Here is a 20942-nt window from a genome sequence, read left to right as displayed (position 1 = left end):
ATAACAGATAAATAAACTCACATTGTTAGGTAAAAATATTCAGGGACTGTCCATATTTTTAAAACCACATTTAAAAGTCAGATGTAAACATTGTAGCTAAAGAGCAGCTAGGCTGCAGAGCATTAGAGTATCTTAATGGCATCTGCTGAGCTGACTAAGTTACAAATTAGTTAAGTCAAGTAATCAAGATAAAGACACACTTTCCTCCCCACTTCCAGTTTCTGCTTTAGCTGGAGGAGCATCTGGAAGAGCCTGCATGTTGCTGGCAAGTCCCAAGGCCCAAGACTGGGTCAGTCCATTCCTGTCAGTCACAAAGCTGCTTCTGCATCAGGAACTGTAGGAAACTAGAACTGTAAAGCTACAGAATACTTAAAATAGACCATACAAAACAAAAATCACTCATCTGAAAAGCTTGCCATTAGAAAACCCTCACAGTTAACATCTCTAACTTCAAGTTTTAATCATAAATAACATTCAGTTATCAGCTATGGTATCTTACAGAAGAAAAGTTGAGACTGACTAAACCTTGATGACAATAATCATCCGCTTGTTCAAAGTTTACTTAAAAATCAGTCAACGAACAAGAATAAGTTACAACAGAAGATGTTCAGTTACAGTTCAATTGGATGAACAGACAAGAAAAATCTGAAGTCAAGACATGGTTTCAAGTGTAGTTTCTTCAAAGTAAAACCCATCAAATCGTGTAGGCTTCATTAACAGCAACTTGCAAACAGTATTTTAAAAGTGATCAGGATTATTCAACTAAAATATATTAATAAGCACTGAAAGCAATTTGACCATCCGCACTGATGGTTTGCTTTGGTACAGACAGGAAAAGTCTCTTTAAGCAGTGCAAAACTGCAAAAACATTTCTAACACCATTCCTAGAGCTTCGGAGAAAGCTACACATATAATTATTATATTTCAGTAAACTATTTATATTCCATAAGCATTATCTAGAAGAGGTCAATCAAGCTCAACCCGTTTGTTTTCTGGCAAATAAAAGATGCGAACAGAAGAAGAGTACTATCTTTTACATTTTGAAATGTCTTCTATTTAGTGTATACTAATGCTCTTCTAGCCACTACCTTGAAGTATTTCTAGGAGTTATTTTCACTGATTTAGTTATATATAACTAACTATTCACCAACAAACCTATTTGACTGCTTTGAATTTGATCGTGGTACCAGTCATATCCATAGCAAACTGCTATTACTCTCAATAGCCTAGGACTTTGCTTTCTAAGAAATAACATCTTAATTTTCAGAATTTAGCCTCCATGTTCTTTAACCTTTAATTATAAAGTCATTTGGAACAAAATTGCACATACTTGTTTCCAACAGAAGTCTACCGTGTATGTAGAAATTAAATCCAGAATTAAATACTACAGAGTTGAATACTTAGGCTGACAGCCATTCTCAGAATAATAGTTAACAGAAAGTTAAAAGTTATAGCAATTAAATTCTAAAAAGTAGACAGATACTACTCTCAAAATACATGTTATTACCAAAATTAAAGTCAGCATAAAAGATTCTTTGCACATTTATAGCAAAGCTAATATACTCTTTCCACTGAGGAATCTCAAGTTGAAAGCTCTAGTATTAGCAACCAAGAATAAATCTAACCTAAGAAAAATTTGGAGCCAAGATACTACTTAAGCAGGGAACAGCAAGCAATAGAATTACCTACCATGCTAGTCTGGGATGAAAAACATTCCTGTGGACTTTTTTTTTTTTAAATGAATTTCTTAAAGGAATGGAAGAGTAACCAAAATTCCACAAACACCTCCCTAAACTTCACACAAGTTTTCCTTCCCCAAAAATATTAGAAGTGCGAAAAGTAAGCAGAAGATCAGCATTAATCTTTCAGAATTTATCCATCTAGAACAGAAATGGAAAGAACTCAAACAGCGGTGAGGAAAGTAACGAAGCATTAATATACGCCCGTATTTGCCAGGAATTTTTAAAGAGTAAAAAGCCCTAACCAAGAGTTGAAAGTTTTATAGCACTGACAAAATAGCTACATATATGTATTTGAGAAAAGGGGGAAAAAAAAGAAGACTTGCATAAGAATGGCAAAGACACTATCGTTAAGTACAGGTACCTATTTAGATTTGGAATACCCTTTTAGCACCTATGTTACTGTAATAATAAAACGACAGTTTTCTTTCCCTGTTCAACTCATGGCTTACGAAGCTTCCTCCACCCACTACCCCTCAAACAATATCTCCTCCCCCCCACTAACCAAGTCAAGGTTTCATTTCTCCATTTACAACTGTTGAAATCCCTGTCTAATTCTGAACTAATTCCAAGCAAAAACACTTCCAAGACATACCTTGACACGTTTGTACTTCAGGGCAAACATTTGGGTTTTATAACTCAAAGTAAAAATAATGAACAACCAGGAGGATAACATTTAGAACCTAACTCAGAGAACACTATTATATAGATTCTGCAAATAATTCTATAGTATCACTCACAAGTGTGACACAACTTAGAGATATCTTTGGAATAACATCAAAAACAGTATACCTTAAGCCTCAAAAAACAAACCCCACCCCAATCATTTTAAATACCAACTACAGGTAATGCTTTTAGCTTTTTTAGAATGGTTTTAGTTTTAAAAAGTCACCTAAAGCATATGCACTGCAGATACTTTAAGGGATATTTTAGATGATTACACCTGGACAGTTTCAGAAGTTGAAAAGACTCTCAACATTTTGGATTTCTGTAGGGTTGGGGTGTTTTTTTTTTTGTTTGTTTATGTTGTAGATTTTTTAAAAAAACATTTTTACAAATATAACATTTTACGAAGTGGTTACATAACGCTGATGTCAGTTCTACTGTCTCAGGCCTACTATATTTCATAAACACAAAGGTATCTCTACAAGGTGCATGATTTCTTTCCATATCAGAGAAAGGTTTTTGTTAGTATAGCTATGAATGTATTTTTCCTTCCCCAGAAAGGCCACAAAATTGTGCTAGAGATTGCAGGGGAAGAAAGAAAACTATGGTCCAAAAGCAATAGCAATGGCAATCCCCTATTCGCAGGACAGTAGCCATTTTATGCAAATTCTAGCCTCAAAGAATATGCAGCAAAAGAAGCAAAAACAAAGTGAAAAGAACTGTTCAAAGAAAAAAAAACAACTAAAAAAGTAAAGTTGGCGTGACAATATATCCTCAAATTCAGATTTTTTTTCCTAGCAGCATTCGAAACTGGGTGACATACTGCCAGCAAATATCTGTGCAATACTATACACTACCTTTAAATATGATCCATAGTATTTCGTTACATAAGGACTATCACACTGACTTAAAACAGTTATCTCTTGCTGTATATCTTCTATTTCATCTTCTGCTTCCTCAAGGTCTATGATTTTTATAGCAACCACTTGCTGCGTCCGATTATCAATTCCTTTAAAGACTTCACCAAAGGAGCCTTTCCCAATGCGTTCCAGTTTTGTGAATAGCTCTTCCGGGTCTGCTCTATGGTTCTGGAAAAAGAAAGAAAAAGGAAGAAAAAAGATATGAGTTATCTTAATTAACTTCCAATTTATTAGCCCTTATTACTTCCCAAAAAGCACATCATCCAGATTTATTATTAGAAGGATCATACCAGATAAATTTGTTTCCCATACACTAACTTCTAATTCAGCTGTTAGTTACAGAATATACATTACACAATTATATTAAAGGTACACGAGTCTCACCAAGGAGAGAGTCAGGTACAAATCTCATTTCATTTCCCCACATAACACTTTAAAAGGAAGGAACAGAGCCATCCTTAATATTAATCCTACCCGTGCATAACTCAGAAGACTGGGGAACGCAATTACTGGCACAGAAGCACGAACATCATTACTCGGGCAAAAAAGGCTGGGCTTCCTACCTGGCCAACAGCCTGGGGCAGACAAAGCACTACACCAAACAACACAGTATAGGGTTAGTTGTGAGAGGACCGCAATACCAGTGTTCACCAGCAGCCTCCGACAAGCACACTGGGCTTCTGGTAAGGTTGCACATGTTCAGGTTAGCTGAAAGTGCTGACAGGTAGTTGAGCAAAAGGGATCGAGAGAAGTTTGAAGGAATAAGAATGCTGAAGTGAAACTGAAGCACTGATCTGAACTTGCTGATAGCACCCAAGCATGCCTTAGAAGGGGGAGCAGAGCACCAGACAGCAAAGCACTGCTGAGGGCATCTGATCTAGTCCCTGGAGGTTAACTGCTCTAACATCAGCAAAGAGTGATATCATATAAAGATTTAAGACTTCTCAGCTTCGTTCAAGTAGACAGGAGGAAAAACAAACAAACACCCAGCAAATTCTCATTTTTCTTTCAAGACAAAGCATAACACAACTGCTGAGAGAACCTTGCTTACCCAAAAGCCGCAGCAGTGACTTAGGAAGGACATGGACAATTTGACCCACGGTTTAAGTACATAAAACTTCAGAACACAGAAAGTTTTCAGAAAGGTGTTTTGAAGAGGTAAAAGAGACATGTGAACACAACAGCCTATGCCTTGCAGAGTAAGCAAGTTAAATATATTACCGTCTACTGAAAAATACAACAGGATTTTGAGAAAGATGACCCCTAACACTTCACCGCAACTTTGCTACTGTTCATTTGCTAATGCTGTCAGAACTGGGCAATTCATTGCACAGATCAAGCCTCAAACGAGAGGACTTTGCCGAAAAGCCCTCTGATTCAAAAATCAGCTTTTGAAAATATAAAACCAAGATAATTTGAGATCTTTCTCATACCCCTAAGCTTCTTGCTCACTGCTCAGAACAAGTGAGCTGTCATGAAAGAACCTATCTAGCAAAAGTGGATATTTAAGCCAGTGCACAGATTACCTTGCATAACAAAATACTCCAATACCAACATGAAACTCCAGAAAACATCTTCACATCAATCCTTTTGCAAACAGATGCAAAACCTTTACCAGGAAAACAAAAACATTGCTATTTTTTTTTCCTTTTGGACTGAACTAATCTCATTTCCTTACTGGCCCCTTATTATTGTTCCGTTCCTTCTATCAAGACCAGAATTTATTCCACAATATGGTGAGATGAATCCGAACAGATTACCAAGGATTTAGCCATATGATTTATCAGGTTTATTTTCAGCAGAATCAATTCACTGCTCATATATACCAAGCTGTCATTTGTGCTATCACGAGAGGATGGAACATGAAGTCGTACGGCAGGTTCATGCTGATCTGTGTAGCTAGATTTTAGATTTTGCAAATACACAGGACACATTGTTCCTGGGTAGCACATTAAAGCAAAAAGAATAAGGAATTTCTCCTTTGTCTACAAAGAGCCCTTTACTACTTTGCTCCATTAAAACACCACAAAACAACAACAACACAAAACACACCTTCAGAGAAATAATTAAGCAAAAAATGTGTATTTTCATCTGTTGATAGATCTGAAGGACTTGAAAGATAAGCAAATACATAATCAAAGCAAGTGGGAAAAAAGATCAGTACTATTGTGACCTGCAATATGAGATAATTAATATTATTATAAAAGGAAAGAAAATGACTGTAGGCCTCAGATGCTTGGAAAGTTTTTAGTTAGATGAAAGAACGGTAAATCTTCAAATTACCCAGAGACAGTCACATTGATGGCAGGAGTTGATGCAGTAGTGTATGGCATTTTATTATTAAGGCTATAAAAATAATCTGAATTCAAAGTTCATTTTTAGAGCTGTTTCAAAAAATATTTTGGGGACAAGTATGGCAAAAGCAGCAGCAACTGCCACCCAGCCTTCTCCTGCTGCTAGTTAAGCTGCAGAACTGTTACTTAGCTAGCAAACTAATGTGTTTCTGAACTACGACCCCAGTTGGGATAAGAATGATTAACCAATAGTTCTCTGTTGACATAAACAAAAATCCCCCAGAAAGAGTGAAGAGAGAGGACTGGCAAAACTTTCCATTAACCCCGAAACAGTCATCTTCAGAAATACCAGCTTCACTTTGAGATGCTTAAGAGCCTGGGATACCCATTCCAGTTAATTAGTGCAGTTGGATTGGATAGAAAACCTGCTGAACCCTTCCATATAGGTAAAACAAAAGGGACCTAATCCCACACACAGGCAGCTGACCTAACCTTTACAAGCATTTGATGAACTCAAAGAGCTGCTCTTGGATTTTGCTTGGGGAGAAACCTTAAGTAGAAGATCCCTCTGGGATCCTCATTGGAAATGCACACCACTCAGCCTTATACAACCAATTAACGGTTGGTCATCAACAAAACGAGACAGGCCTCACAATTCCCCCAAGCTACTCCAGGTGAATCACAGCTTTAAAAGCTATTTTAACTTCCGGCAATTCCTAACGCCATCACGTGGGAGTGCTGGAGTATAGGCAAAAGATGGCACCACAGAACTGTGTACACCCAGGGGAGAGAGGGGTGGAACAAAGGCAGCCCAGAGCTGAACAAATAGTGCGGAATTACTAAAGGGAGAAGCTGAATCTTTATTCTGAGCAAATCCCTTTACCACAAGCCAAGTCAGCTTTACAGCTTCTGTTACAGCGTCCGAGGCTGACAAGCATCTGTAGGATGCTCCAGGACGAAAACAAGTATTTCTGAACAACTATGGCTAATGTTGAGATAATTTCTTTTGGAAAGGCTTCAAACTAAGAACCCTTACATTACTTAAAACACAGGCTTAGAACAAAGACTGCATCTTGAAACACATTTGCTTTTACCTTTCTTTAATTACCTTGTCTTTAAGGTTGTTCTACACGAGTATTTCTTTACATCTGATAAAAACAAACAAAAACTAAAGACTACTACTTTCTAATCAAAGGCAAAATTAAAAGATGCAGCAATGCCTATTCTCTTCCTCCTAGTACAGAGAAGGGTGGAGATTTATGTAAATAAAAGTGTGCGTATATACACCCCCAATATAAATCACTGAAATTTTGCAGTAGAGATGCCAGCTAAGCTTCTAATATGGTAGAAATTGAAATGTAACGCTATTAATACTCCTGACCAAAACTGTTACTCTATATTCTTTCACAGATACTTCATTGAATAGCAAAAAGGATTAGAAGCCTTGCAAGTTGCCAGCATGAATAACAGCACTTTTTTTTTTTAATAGGTTCCTATGGAGAGCCGTATCTGCTGAAGAGCAGGTGGTATCAATAGGCAGTGCGTGAACTCCACCATCACCTCTGGTAAGATAACACCTGTAAGTGGACAGGTCAGGAAGAGAATTTATGGCTCTTCTACTCCCTAAATCTGCTACCACAGACAAAAGCAGCAACAAATATGACAAGCACAGGCATATATACATGCCAACTTCAATCTATCCAGCATGAGTAACAATAGTACCAGCACAAGCATGACGATACAAGCCCTCTGCATAGCTTTGGAAGTCCACCATTTCACCAGTGCAGCACAACTACACTGCTTGCACTAGTGTTTAGCAAAATCTCTGCCGTCCTCGTATCCAAATAAGTGCCATTACTGTCTGAGTTCATACACATATGCATCTACACACATGGAGTCACGGGATCATACCACATTTTGTCTTGGAAGCGACCTCAAGAGGTCACCCAGTCCAGCCTGTAAGACCTGAATTGGGTCTTCCTGTAAGAAGGTTCATTAATGTAGTTCATTAACGGGTACTGAGTACAACTGGATGAGAAAAGAGAAGCTTCCAAGTACCTCAGACAGAAACTGAGTTAATGCCTTGCATCTAACTAAATCAAAACCAGCATCCTCCAGGTCTCCCAAAGCAAATAATTTAACATAGTCACATTAGATTCCTATGTAGTCCATCCGCGTGAGAACATAAAGACTGTTGTCTTAACAGTATTTCTAAAACCTCACGCATAAATGGCGTTACATTAGCTGGATTTTTCAAGCATCTCCCAGGCTTTATTTGGAATGGAAGTTCTCTTAAAATTGTAGGAATAATACAGAATAGTTCACCTACACGGTGAAACACTGCAGAAATACACAGTTAAAAGATCATTTATAAAAATATAATTAACTCAGATTTTCTAAGAGGCTAGTATGAGAAGACTTGAGTATCTACTGTCATATTTTTCACGTATCTGCTTCAATGACACCCTAACATATAGTGGTATCTTTGGAAGTCATCAGATTAGCCATGTGTTTAAAAGACATTTCAAACAATTGCTACAATAAAGGCCTGACCTTTAGTCAGGTACAAGTCAAAGGCAAACTTTAAGGAAAAGAATCATCTTAAAGAAAGCTTCCAGGAAAGATTACGTTATGGCAAAACATTAAAAGCAAACCAAACAAAAAACATCCCTGTAATTAATTTGCTGGGCAGCCCCACAGCCATGTTAGCATTAAAATGCCAGATCAAGAACATGTGCCAACTTTGCTGAAGCTCGCAGATACTGCGCTAGGATTTCTCTGAATTCCCAATACCTGAGTTATTGCTGACAATAAAATTAAGCTAGGCTTGATAATTACTGTTATCTGTAAAATCTCCAAGATACCACTTATTGTCTTAAGAATTCATACCTGAAATACAATGAATAAAAGACACTTGAAAGTCAGTAAAAAGAAAACCAGATTAAAAATTAAGTCACTTAATCTAGTCTCAGCATTTATCAGGCTCTTACAAAACACTTCATCTGGGTCAAGCACATTGAAATCATAGGCTATCAGTCCACTCATAGATATTTATTCTCAGAGAAAAAGTTACCTCTACATTTTTTATTCTATTCAAATTCCAAATAAAAATGAAATTAAGAGGGGAATAGGCATGGTGAAACTAACAGGGTACAGGACAACTTTAGAATAATGTTTTACTCAATAGATATAGTAAAAATATCTTGACTGAATTTCTTTCCATACATTATCTACATGCAGTTTCAGATATGAAATTAACTGTACACTATGCATATTCTAACATATACATGGATATATATAGAGAGGTAAGTTTCTGTATTTTATCTGCACAGGGAATATTCTACTTCTTTACAATAAAGCCACCACAGGTAGAGAGTTTTTTACTTCCTAGAGTTCCTCCCCCCTCCACCCCTTCCATTTTCCTTTAAAATCCTATTACAATTAAAGTTACTCATACACACAGTGCCATATGCTTGTATATATATATATATATATATTATTAAAATACCTTGAAGTCAATAAAAGCACAGGTGCAAATCCATTATCACTTACAAAGAGTCAGAAAAAAATTAACCTGCAGACATTCAATACAAGGGCGGAACCTGTAGCCATGTTTTTTTCCCCCATCTTGTACATACTCTGGCTTCTCACTGACTTTTGCATGGACCTGAACTCTGATGTTACCCCACAGTCCTTTCTCAGACTCAATCATCAAGATAATAGATACTTTATTATATTTACCATAACTGATATAATTGCTGAAGGAAAAAGTGCTTTTGACAACAAAATAATTTCATTATATAAAGCATCAAACCTTTACACTAACTTTTCTGTACCACAGGTAATAAAAACTAGATCTGAGCTCTACTCTCCTTAGATGGGACCTGACCTGTTACACCCTTTACAAAGCATCTCCCTTATCTGACAAGGCCAAGACTCATTCCCATTTTTAGTAAAAACCTGGGAATGTTATTATAAAACAATATTCTTTAAAAAGCAAGCAAAGAAAAACCCATATGGCTTTGTTTTCATCACGTTAGCTATACGGCCAGCTGCTTAAAAATTCTTATCACTATCAAATTTTAAAATTTGCTTTCATTCTCGCCCATTCTCAGATTTTCAAGGAAGGAATCACACCTTCATCCTCCAACCACCTCTGACCCATGGCAGACGCATGCTGTCAATTGCACACTGCACTGAAAGTGGAAACAAACAAACTCACTTCCTCTGTTCTTAGCTATTCTTCCACTTTGGTAACACAGCACAAGAAGCTTAAGGAATAGGATAAATAAGCCAAAAGCAAGAATTACAACACGTTTTTCCAAAGATTAGCTCTTTGACACCGGCAATTAAAAAATTACACCAAATGTTTATGTTGAGTATTCTGCATAGTGGAAAAAGACAAAAAAAGAAAGTCCTCATGCCACTGAGCTTCTCTGTGACTGAAAATCCTTACAGATACATTTTAACTATCCAGTATTGTAAAATATTTAAATAAAAAGTCCTCAAACCTCTGCATACTGCTTCATATCCTTCAGTCTGCTTTCATCAGCGAGCATGGCCTAGCAAGTCAGAGGAATGTAAAGGGGAGGAAAGCCACAAATTACGTGACTAGATCCTTACTGTGATTTAGAAAAGAAAAAAGCCTCAAGTGACAGCACTCCATAGCTAAGACGGATGGGTGTGCTTTGATGGAGACAGAAGTCAGTCAGAATTCAACAGATTCCTGTATCCCAAAATGTTCAAATTCCATTCTGCATTTATTGTGGAGTTCAACAAGCTGATCTTTCAAAACAAATTTAATCTCCTTTGTTGAACAGCGCAGGACAAATGACTGTTGAATGGGTAATTAACCCACCTCAGTGAACTGCCTGTACATCTGAATTACAAGTCAGAAGACTACTACAGCTTCTCGTTGCTGAAGAGTATTTGTATTCTCCTAATTTTACAAACTGCTTTGAAATACCCAATATGCAGAGAGATTACAAAAGCCACGTCTAACAGGAACACGGAAAAATAGCCATTTATGGGCTGCAGTCTGCTTTTAGCACTATGCCTTTCCTTTCAGCTAGCAGCCTGCTTATCAGTACATAAACAATTTTTTTTTCAATTTTTGCCACACCCATTTAAAGGAACAACTACGTCAGCACTCTACCAGCAATAAATTATATTGTTTCAGCATTTGGGCTATTTTCCCAATATTTAGAGGTTTAGTACCTGCAACAAGATACAAGATGGCACCTGCTACATAAATTTCAAAGGCCTCTTACTGCTCTTAGAAGCCATTTTAGGACTCCTGTGCAAGTTGGAACCTGATAACACTGATTTTAAGTAAGGCTAAACTCATACAATAATCCAGATAGAACAAAAATAAACTCCACCTTTTTAACATGCTAGTTCCTAAACTAGAAAGCAGCAACAAGACCAAGTTTACTGCACATATCCTTGTTAAATATCTCTAGTGAAGCAGTCACTACTTACTTTTGGCTAAACAACATTAAAACATGGCAGAAAAACATTGGCTGAAAAAAGAGAGATGGCTCGAAAACATGATATGGGGGAAAGAGCAGGCCACAACTTCATTTACTACTGATAGCTCTCTGGGAATAACCACTGCCTGCAATAACCCCAAATGGGAACCCACAGTTCAAGGATATCACACTATTCCATTAGTTTTGGAGGGGACCGTTTTGAGAAAGGACAAATAATACACCAGTCTACTGGATTCCTAGATTCCTGTCCTCTCTCCAAGGCTACGTGACCACTGGCCCAAAAGCTGTGGTCTGCTCTCACACTGGACCTGAAGCTACCAGACACACAGAATCATGGAATATCCTGAGTTGGAAGGGACCCACAAGGATCATCGAGTCCAACTCCTGACACCACACAGGTGCCCATTTACCACAACCCTTTGAGCCCTGCCCGTCAGCCAATTGCTCACCCACCGTATGATGGCTTTGTTTAGCTGCATGCTGGATGTTTTGTCCAGTAGAATCCTATGGGAAACTGTGTCAAAAGCTTTGCTGAAATCCAAAAAGCTCACATCAGCTGGTTTCCCTTGACACACACAATGGAGAAGGGGAGAAAAAAATAAAAAAAGACAACTCCAAAATGAGCTACAAAGGAAGTGAAAAACCTACCCTACCAGAACCAACCTGGCCATTTCAGGAAACTCCTTTTTCCAATTACTCTGCAGCTCATTCATAGCAATGGCAAAGCATCTTGTTACATAAAAGGGAGGTGGAGGGGAGGAAGAGAAACACCCCCCCACCCCACCCCCCAAAAAAAAAGATTCTTCTTGCCAACTATGCTGGAATAAAGCTGAGCAGGAATGTAAAAATGTTCTTGTTGTGACCGGTTGCCAGATAACACCTTCCTAGGTGAGAGATCAATGGCAATGATCTCCCTGCCAGTCTGCCCCACCACACCCAACCTCTGCCGGGGGGCAGGTCCAGCCAGCAGAAGTCTCTGCCAACAGTGGCAATGCACTTACATCCATCATCTCGCCCTCCTCCCCTCCCAGTTTCTCTATACGCTTTTAAGTCAATTTACATCAGTGGAAATTCAACCTTTTTCGCTCAGCACTTTACATTCAGGCACTTCACAATAACATTAGTCATTCTGAGGTACGCAGTATTTTTGGTTTTGATTTTTTATTATTTACTCTGTGTTCAGCTCCTGAAGCTGAAGCCTGCACTGAAATACAACTTGACATCTAGCAAGCATATAGCCTCTGACAGCCCCCCAGTAAACATTATTCCAATATTCAGGACCTAGCAGTATCCAGTTGAATGAAACGCCTGCAGAAGATGAGGAGGGAGGGAATACTAACATTGAACTGAGCAGATGGTTTTTGACTTCTGGTCACAAAAACGGGGAAGCCACCCTGGGCTCTCAGATACCCATAGCTAAAGAGTTAAACCTGCAGATAACATTCCTCATTCAAGAGAGCATACAGAATTCGTGCAGATCTGAGCTACAACACGCCATGAAGCTTCTCCAGATACACTGCCTCAACCAAGACCACTCAAATCCAGACTTTAGTAAGACAAACTTTGCTTCACACTTCTAACACCCAACTACGAATAAAGCTTTAAAGAACTGCAATCAAGAAAGATCTAAGCTGAAACTCCTTCCTGAGCTACGGACCTAATCACACACACAGTATATAGCATCTCTCTGCAAAACCACACGCACAACATATGATAAAGAACAAGACCAGCAAGCTACTGTTACCTTGTCAGACCCTTTATTAATAGCTTAGCTTCTCTGATGGAGGTTCTTTCGCCCTATTTATTTAGGTAGCAATCCCTCCGGGAGAATAGTTTTCAGTGACTATCACTAGATGGGCCTCCGTCTCATGAAATTTAAGTCTCCTTCAGAACTGAGCGTGCTCGGTGATCCTCACCTAATCAGCAGAACAGACTTATTCTAGAAGAACTGCCGAAAGTTTGAAGAACAAATGACAGTTCTCTAAACAGAGTTTAAAAACACCAAGAAACCTGGTGAGACAGTATCAGGAACGGATTTGATTTTCAGCAATTTTAAGTTAGAAAGAAATAGCAGGACTTGCAGCAGTAGCTCACCTCATCTGCTCTTTATGTCTGCAAAGAGAGCATACATGTAGCCACTAATTACAGCGTGCAAGAAAATTATTTGTTTCACAACCAATCTTGTACTGTTTATCCCCCACCCCATCCTCCCCCAAAACCCACCCCTGAACTCCGAATGCCTGGCAATTATTAAACTCAGTTCCTAAGGCTGGAAAAAAGAAAAACAAATGATAGCCTCTTATCACTTTTCACAGTTGGTGACCCTTTCTTAAATCTGAAGTTAATCACCAAAGAGTAAATGAGTGATGCAACCACTAACAGGTTTAAAATTCATCCTTTCACTTTTGGAGAAGATTGAAAACCGCATTTTCAGGGCAGTAAAACCAATGAAAACTGAGGATAATTAGCTTGCCCATCCTTACTAAGATGTTTCACAGGTCTCACGTTCCAAACATTACTGCAGTGGCACAAGTAGCCATACACTCTCAACAGCATGCCATGAAGTAACCATGCATCTTCATGGAGAGGGTGGTCAGGCGTTCCCTGGGGAAGTGGGAATGGCACCGAGCCTGCCAAAGTTCAAGGAGCGCTTGGACAATGCTCTCAGACGCAGGGTTTGGTTTTGTGGTGGTCCTGCGTGGAGCCAGGAGTTGGACTCGATGATCTTCGTTGGTCCCTTCCAACTCAGGATGTTTTATGATATAAAGAGAGAATCCTCCCCTCAAAATAAACATCTAAATGAGATTTATTTTTTTAAACGAAGTGCAATACAGCACTGAGCTACGAATGTATTTTCTCCTTCTTGAGAAAAGGAAGAAAAAACAACCTTTCATCAGGACTTGTAAAACCATAACAGTAAGCTGTTGGAGTTCAAAAAACAGCCCATATGAATCTTTCCAATGGGAAATTCAATAGAATAACCACTACCGAATAAAATAAGAATTATATATTTTTAAGTTGAATTACCCTCTGCTCAAAACTGATAGCATCAGATGGTGCAGAAGAGCAAAGCAATTAAGGTGAGAAGAGTTGAGTTTATGTATTCTCTGCAGCTTCAGCAGATTTGCTGAATTCCAGGTCAGTGCACTTAACAAGTGTATAAAACTGTAAAATCTGCACCAAAAAAATAACAGGAAAAGACTGCTGAGGATTTTTTTTCTCCTGACTGATATAAGCATCTGCTGAATTCCAGTTGGTTATACCTAATATAACTTCCATGCAGCAAACACTTTCCAAAGCTCACTCTATCCTCCTTTGATAACACTACGACAGTACGAGTATGACTGAGCCCTACTTTTCTTTGTCATCAGAATAACTTATCACAGTGCACGAGACAGAAGGACCAAGCTCAGCTAATGAAGCCCGACCAGAGTTAGCTTGTACATCAAGTACAACCAGGAAAAGAACAACTGCAGTGCTGAATTCCACAAATACTTTTATGCGAATCTACTAGAAGTAGCAAAGAGGCATGCTCTCCACAAGTCTTAAATACTATCTTCCTGCAGTCTGACTGCACTGTGGGTCAAAGCACAAATCAAGAAGCTGAAATAGCACCAAGGTATTTATCAGAGTCCATTCTAGATCAATCACAAGGAATGCCAGTTTTCTAGGCACTGTGTAAGTTTTCCGGTGACCTGCAAGCACTAGACTTTCCACTTTCCTCTAGTTAAGTCACATTTCTAAGTGTAAAGCCTTTTCAAACTCACTGTGGAACTATCTGGGTGCCAATTCAGATCTGTGGACAGTAATATATTAACAGATCCTTGAACGGATCTTTTTTCAAAGGTTTAAGTTCCTCTAATGCACACCCTCTAAACACGTAAGTACCTGACAGTAACAAATTACTTGCTCTTAGCATAAGTCTCACCCTTGTAACCATAATAAATAAGGTTTACTAGCAATCTGACACACCTCCCGTACTTATCTTTAGGCACTGCGCATTACGAGTCTGTTTCTACAAATGAACCAGTTTAAGAGAAAGTGTATTTTTTCTTCCCCCTCAGTCTATGAAGTCTACCACTTCCAAATCTAAACACTACTGCTCCTGTCATCTTCCTATATCCATCCAATAACTAGATTGTAACTGATCTACCTCCGAGCATCCCGTAGGGATAGAATCTCCAGCTGCCAAGCTCAGGTTGTTCAGCGAGCAGCACCTTACAGTCAGTCTGTTCACTGGCAGCACAGAGAGCAAAGCTCACCTGTACATCCGAGTTTGCATTTAATCAAGCAATCCTTCAACTATGAATCAGAGTACACTGGCTGACAGGTCACATGTTTCTAGCTGCTCTGCTTTTAGAGGAAGGTAGGTTCCTTATTGCAAGATAACCTGGATGCCAAGGAAAGCAGATCAGGTCTAAATAACCTTGCTGGCTGCCCTGAAGACTACTGCCACGCAGCATCAGGAGATGAAGCCATTAGAAAAAAAGCAAAGTGTTTAGAAGGATAGCATAGCATAGACACAGAGATAACAAAGCCCCAAAGCAAGTTCCAGAGACGTGCATACTGACAGGAAGAAGAGAGCAAAGAATCAACATTTCCATGAGTTAATGAATGAGTATTTCAGACTTATTTTACAGAACAAGTTAGAATAGGAAACGTTTATACATAAAAAAAACTGTAACAACTAAAAGAAGAAGGTATTACTTGAGTGAAGTTCCATTGTTGAAGTCTACAAACTAGTTTGGAAATTCAGGATGCTAATAGCAAAGTTTCCTCACTGCCCACCTTAAAAAGGTTAACCGTCACTTATTTGTAAGCTTACAAGAGAGGCTGGAAGTTTTCGAGTAATTTATAAGATGCTGTCAATAACATAAGCTCATCAGAAGATACATCAATCTGAAGTGACTGACATACTTTAAACTTTCTGATCATTTGAAACAAACAATCCTTTGAACTATGCATCCTGTCCGCTGGAAAGGAGAAATGCCAAAGCGTATGGCTACCAATAAAGGACCCAACACCCTCACTCCAGCAACACTGTCATTTTCAGTATAATCCCCGGGTTGGTAGAAATACACAGGTAGGCTCAGCTCTAATATCTCATCCGTCTTGCATGCCATGTCCAAAAGTGCTCTGTATCAGTTCAATTGGATTCCTCAAAGATACTGCCAGTCAACGAGATGCTCACTTTACTGTGAGATTTCAAAGTATTTCAGCCTAAAAAATATTTTGAGTATTTTATCTCATTAGAAAGAGGAACCAACTTACAATGGCATCACTGAATAAAAACTCCAACCTGACTTTCATAGCAAAGCGTACCTTGTGTAATCAGGGCACATTAGTTGTGCTCACATAGATCCATCAACCTTGTTTTTCCTTTTAATCTTGCATTCTGTATAAAATGCCATAACCTGGAGTATCACGCTCAGCTTCAAAGCACTCATTTTGTACATTCACTAAGCACTTTGACTATATTAAACAGTCTTAGAAGTTTGATAGCTGGGTTAAGTTAACATCATACAAGTGGTCCAAATGGAGCCTTTCCAAAAAGCTGAGGGGGGGAGAAAAACATCTTTAGGAAGTTGTTTGCGCAGGCATGAATTGTTAGGTATAATACTTGGTTTTGTTAGGGACACAAGACAGGATAAGCTGAATGCCACCACTATATAAACAAATGATTCTGTAACTACTCCTAAGGGCAACAGACAACACTACCTCTGGGCCTTCCACTGTTCTCATGGCACTCAAAGTCAGACACCAACTTCACCAGAATAACCCTATGTGACCTTCAGTAATTTTCTGTATTTATTTTTTTAAAGGGAGTCTGACACTTTATTAGGTGAAAGATCTTAAAACAGTCAAAAGAGTTTCTGTAAAACTCCAGAAAGAAGAGTCTGACGGTTTATCACCAGTCTGAGTTTTGTTTTGTTTTTTAAATAATGAAATAGGATGTAAATCATAGGATTACCATAAAATCGAAGGGTTCGCACCTATAACACATTCTCTGGCAAATCCAGTTTCCAGCTGTTATATTCAATCAGTTATTTCCCTCAACACAGACTACAAAATAAGGGGTTTGACATCACATGCACTTTCACACACTGCTAGTTTTAAGACAGCTATTAGATCTTCTTCCATCACAGATGAACCTATTTATTCCTTCTTCAGTCACCATGCATTCATTTTAATGTTGAGCAGAAGCAGGGATGCTTTTATAATCCCTTAGATGATCCTGACTGAATACTTCAAATAAGTTAAAAAAAAAAAACAACAGTCCTTATACTTCAGACTACCACCCTCTTCCAGAGCTTCTTTGTTTTCCCCCATAAACTACTCTTCTTTAAGAGCAGCAGAGTAATTTTGCACCAAAGCCTACCCCTTTTTTACTTTAAGACTGTCAGAACTTGTATAATAGTTTTCATTAAAAAAAGTCACCTTGATAAAGATTTCTTAATTCTATGCAGCTGTACATACCTAACAGTTAAAAAAAAGGTTTTGCTTTAAACCTACAGATATAGGTTAAGAAACTTGGGTTAAGCTAAAAACACTCGTGGAACTAAGTGCAGTATTACATAAAGTTTATTTGTTTAACAATGGAAAACAGGACCTTAAATAATTTCAAGGTCCTTTTGTGATGACAGGGCAGCTACGGGAAACTGGACAGCAATACATTAAGCAAATACAAAAATAAAGAATTGACAAACTTGGATTTTGAAATACAAGTCTCCCAAATATGAAAATACTAACAAAGGCAGAGTATATAAATAAAGAAGCTCAGGCTAAAGCTCGTAAATCTTTATCACAAAGTTTCTTTAGCTTCCCATTGTTGAGGATGTACCAACCCAACAGTAACCTTGACATATCAATAGAACAGGGAGGCTGAGTGTAGTTTATGCCCTTTTATGTAAACAAAAAGTCAGCAGATGACCAAAATATAACTGATTTTAAAAGGCCTGCAAGCTATATGAAATCAAAAAAATTAAAGCAAACCTTGGTATTGTAACCGACATAAATTAATACATAAATACTCTTTATATCTCAATTCTACACTTTCTAAAAACATGGAAGATACTTGACCAAAAGAAGTTTTAAATATCTGTTCTGAAACCTCCTAAATTATTAACTGTACATCTCACACATATAGAGATGTATCATAAAGGCTTCTGTGTTACTGGAACAACAACAAAAAATTAAAAAAAAAAACTTGGCTGTTATACAGGCATGACTATCCTAACAAGTTGAGAGAAAGCTGAAAACGCTGACTGGGCTGCCAGTCTTTGACAAGCAAAAGCCAACGCTGAAATGAGCTTAGGTTCTCTTTGCTTGATAAAGATCTCTGACCAAACTTGTATTAGATCGTCCAGTAGAGTAAGAATGAAGACTCAGAGGTACTCCCACCTTCCTACGAAAAATCAGCTATATACTAGCTCGTTTTTTTTTTTAAAGCAAGTGCCACAAACACATAAATGACACAAAGCCTCATTCCCAGCCACAGAGAGGTGGAAGTTTCTCACAGGTGATGGCTCCCAACAGCAAGGTGGCCGCTACGCCGCGTGAACACCGGCCCTCCCCTTTCCACCGAGCGCAAGGTCCCCTGAGACTCTGCGCTACAGGCCCAGCGCCAAGTGCACGTCGCTGGGGAAGTCCTGCGGGAGGTACGCCTGCCAGCGAGGCCGATATGTCATTTACAGCGCACCCGCGCGCCCCGCGGCTAACTTCATTGCGCCTTTAATCAGTTTTAGAAGCTCTTACGTGCTCCTGGATGCCTGAACAAAGGGGGGAGGGAGAGAAACCCTTCGCCCGCCAGGGGCCGGCTGCCGGGACGCGGCCGCCGCAGCGCTCCCTCCCCCAAGCGGCCCGCCGAGGCGCGGCCCCCCCCCCCCCGCCGCCACCCCGGCCTCCCGTTACCTCGCGGCACCCCTTCCCGCGGGGCCAGGGCTCCGGCCCGCCGCCTTCCCCCGCTCCTCGCTAGGCCGAGCGCGGCCTTTCCGCGGCCAGGCCGCTTCGCCCACCCCGCTTCGCCCGCCCGCGGTCCCCCGCACCCGGCGCCCCAGCGGCGGCCTCCGCCCGGCGGGGCCGAGAGCGCCGCTTCCGGAGCCGGGGCCGAGCCCGGGGCTCGGCGCCTCCATTTTGGGGCCGGCGCTGCGCGGAGCTCACCTGCATGCCGGGCACTTGCACCGCCACGGGCGAGTGGGCCATGGCGGGCTGCGGCGGCCGGGCGCCGCCGGCTGCTCCCCTCTCTCGGCCTCCCTGCTCCTGGGCGGCGGCGGCGGCGGGGCCTGGAAGGACAAAGCGGCGGGGAGCGGCTTCAGCGCGGGCCGTGCTCCCTCCTTCCCTCCCCGCGCGGCCCGCCCTGCCCGGCGCCCCCGCCCGCCCGCCCGCTCGCCCGCCCGCCCGCCGCCGACTCACCTCGCGGCCGCGGGGCTGGGGCCGAGCTGCGAGGCGGGCGGGACGGCGACCCTAGCGCCGCTCTCCTCCCATGCCTGCCGGGCTCCTAGCAGCGGCCCTGCCCATGCCCCGCTTCCCGGTGCCGGCGCGGGGGCGGCTGCTCGGAGCCCCCCGGAGAGGCGCGCGGGGTGGCGGCTCTCGGCGCGGCCGGGGCTGGGCTCAGAGCGCCATGTCGGGCTCCGGCAGGAGGTGGCGGCTGCTGTGCGGCGGCGGCGGCGGCTTCTTCCGTCTCGGCTCCGGCCTCGCGGGGCGGAGCCGCCGCCGCCGCCGCCGCACGGGCCCCGGCGTCAGCTGCCCCCGCCTCTGCCGCCGCCCCGGGCCGGGCGGGCAGGGAGTGGCGGCCGGGCCGCGGCGGGGCCCCTCAGCCCCGCTGTCACGCCGACGAGGCCGCCCGCGACGTCGCGCTGTGCCCTGGGCCCCTCGGGCTCTGTCGCACTGCCCTGGGCCCCCGGACACGCTGTCACACCGGCCTGGACCCCTCAGGCGCTGTCACGGTGCCCCGTCCCCCTCAGGCACGCTGTCACAGTGCCCTGTCCCCCTCAAGCACACTGTCACAGGGCCGTGTCCCCCTCAAGCACGCTGTCAGAGGGCCATGTCCCCTGCAGGCACGACGTCGCTGGGCCCTGTCCTACCAAACAGCGTCTGTACCTCTGGGCAAACAGTTGCTGCGCCCCGTACCCACAAACACACTGTCACAGCACCTGTACCTCGGGCTCCCGTGCCCCAGAGACACACTGGTGTAAGTAATCCAGTGGACGTTTTATGGGGTTTTGGCTTTTGTGACACACAGAGGTGGCATCTTCTTGTCTCGGGGGCACTCGTGGCAGCCAGCCTCTCTAAAGGTAGTGTGGGCAAGTCCAATATGCTGTGGAGGTGCAGCATACAGTTTGGGGTGGGTTTTGTGTCAGCAGAAGGATTTCCCACCAAGGCCAGCCCTCTGCCAGCCTGGCCCAAGCTGCTACCGGACCATCCCAATGACCACTTCTGCCTCTCACTACCATCTTCCACATCTACCCCAGATTCTGCAAGGGCCTGGAGAGGAAAATTACAGTGTTTTAAGGCGACATTTTTCTCATTCATGTGTGAGTCACCTATTTGTGTTGCATGATTCACATTCCTATACATTAAAGTTTTGCCAGTTACTCAAGTGAAGCTAAAAATGACATCCTTTATGCCGCTGGTCTTCCCCTTACCCCTCTGAGCAAGAATATAGAAATCACATGGGGCAGTCACACTCATGCTCAACTACAAATATCCTCATGTGTTCTTCAGGACTTTCCTCAAATTCACAGATCTGTGGGTCTGAAAACTAAGAAAGTGTAAAGTAAACCGGAGACTTAGGATTGTTGCCCATGCTGGACCTACCCGGTTCAAAGGGTG

At 41.6% G+C, this 20942-nt stretch overlaps 1 protein-coding gene across 1 annotated transcript in view; it reads right to left on the bottom strand.

Annotated features, from left to right (window-relative positions):
• The window catches only part of STK26 (serine/threonine kinase 26), a 32096-nt gene extending 12290 nt beyond the window's left edge, over positions 1–19806 (bottom strand). Inside the window, exons 1-3 of the mRNA XM_067004791.1 lie at positions 19524–19806; positions 19272–19393; positions 3263–3493 (exon numbers count right to left, since the gene is read on the bottom strand). Of these exons, the coding sequence (XP_066860892.1) occupies positions 3263–3493; positions 19272–19313 (273 nt within the window). The 5' untranslated portion in view covers positions 19314–19393; positions 19524–19806. The remainder of the gene's footprint in view (positions 1–3262; positions 3494–19271; positions 19394–19523) is intronic.
• Between the last annotated feature and the right edge of the window lie 1136 nt (positions 19807–20942).

This window comes from Anser cygnoides, chromosome 13, assembly GCF_040182565.1.
Source record: "Anser cygnoides isolate HZ-2024a breed goose chromosome 13, Taihu_goose_T2T_genome, whole genome shotgun sequence".
Taxonomy (NCBI): Eukaryota; Metazoa; Chordata; class Aves; order Anseriformes; family Anatidae; genus Anser; species Anser cygnoides.
This window is presented reverse-complemented; position numbering and strand designations above follow the sequence as displayed.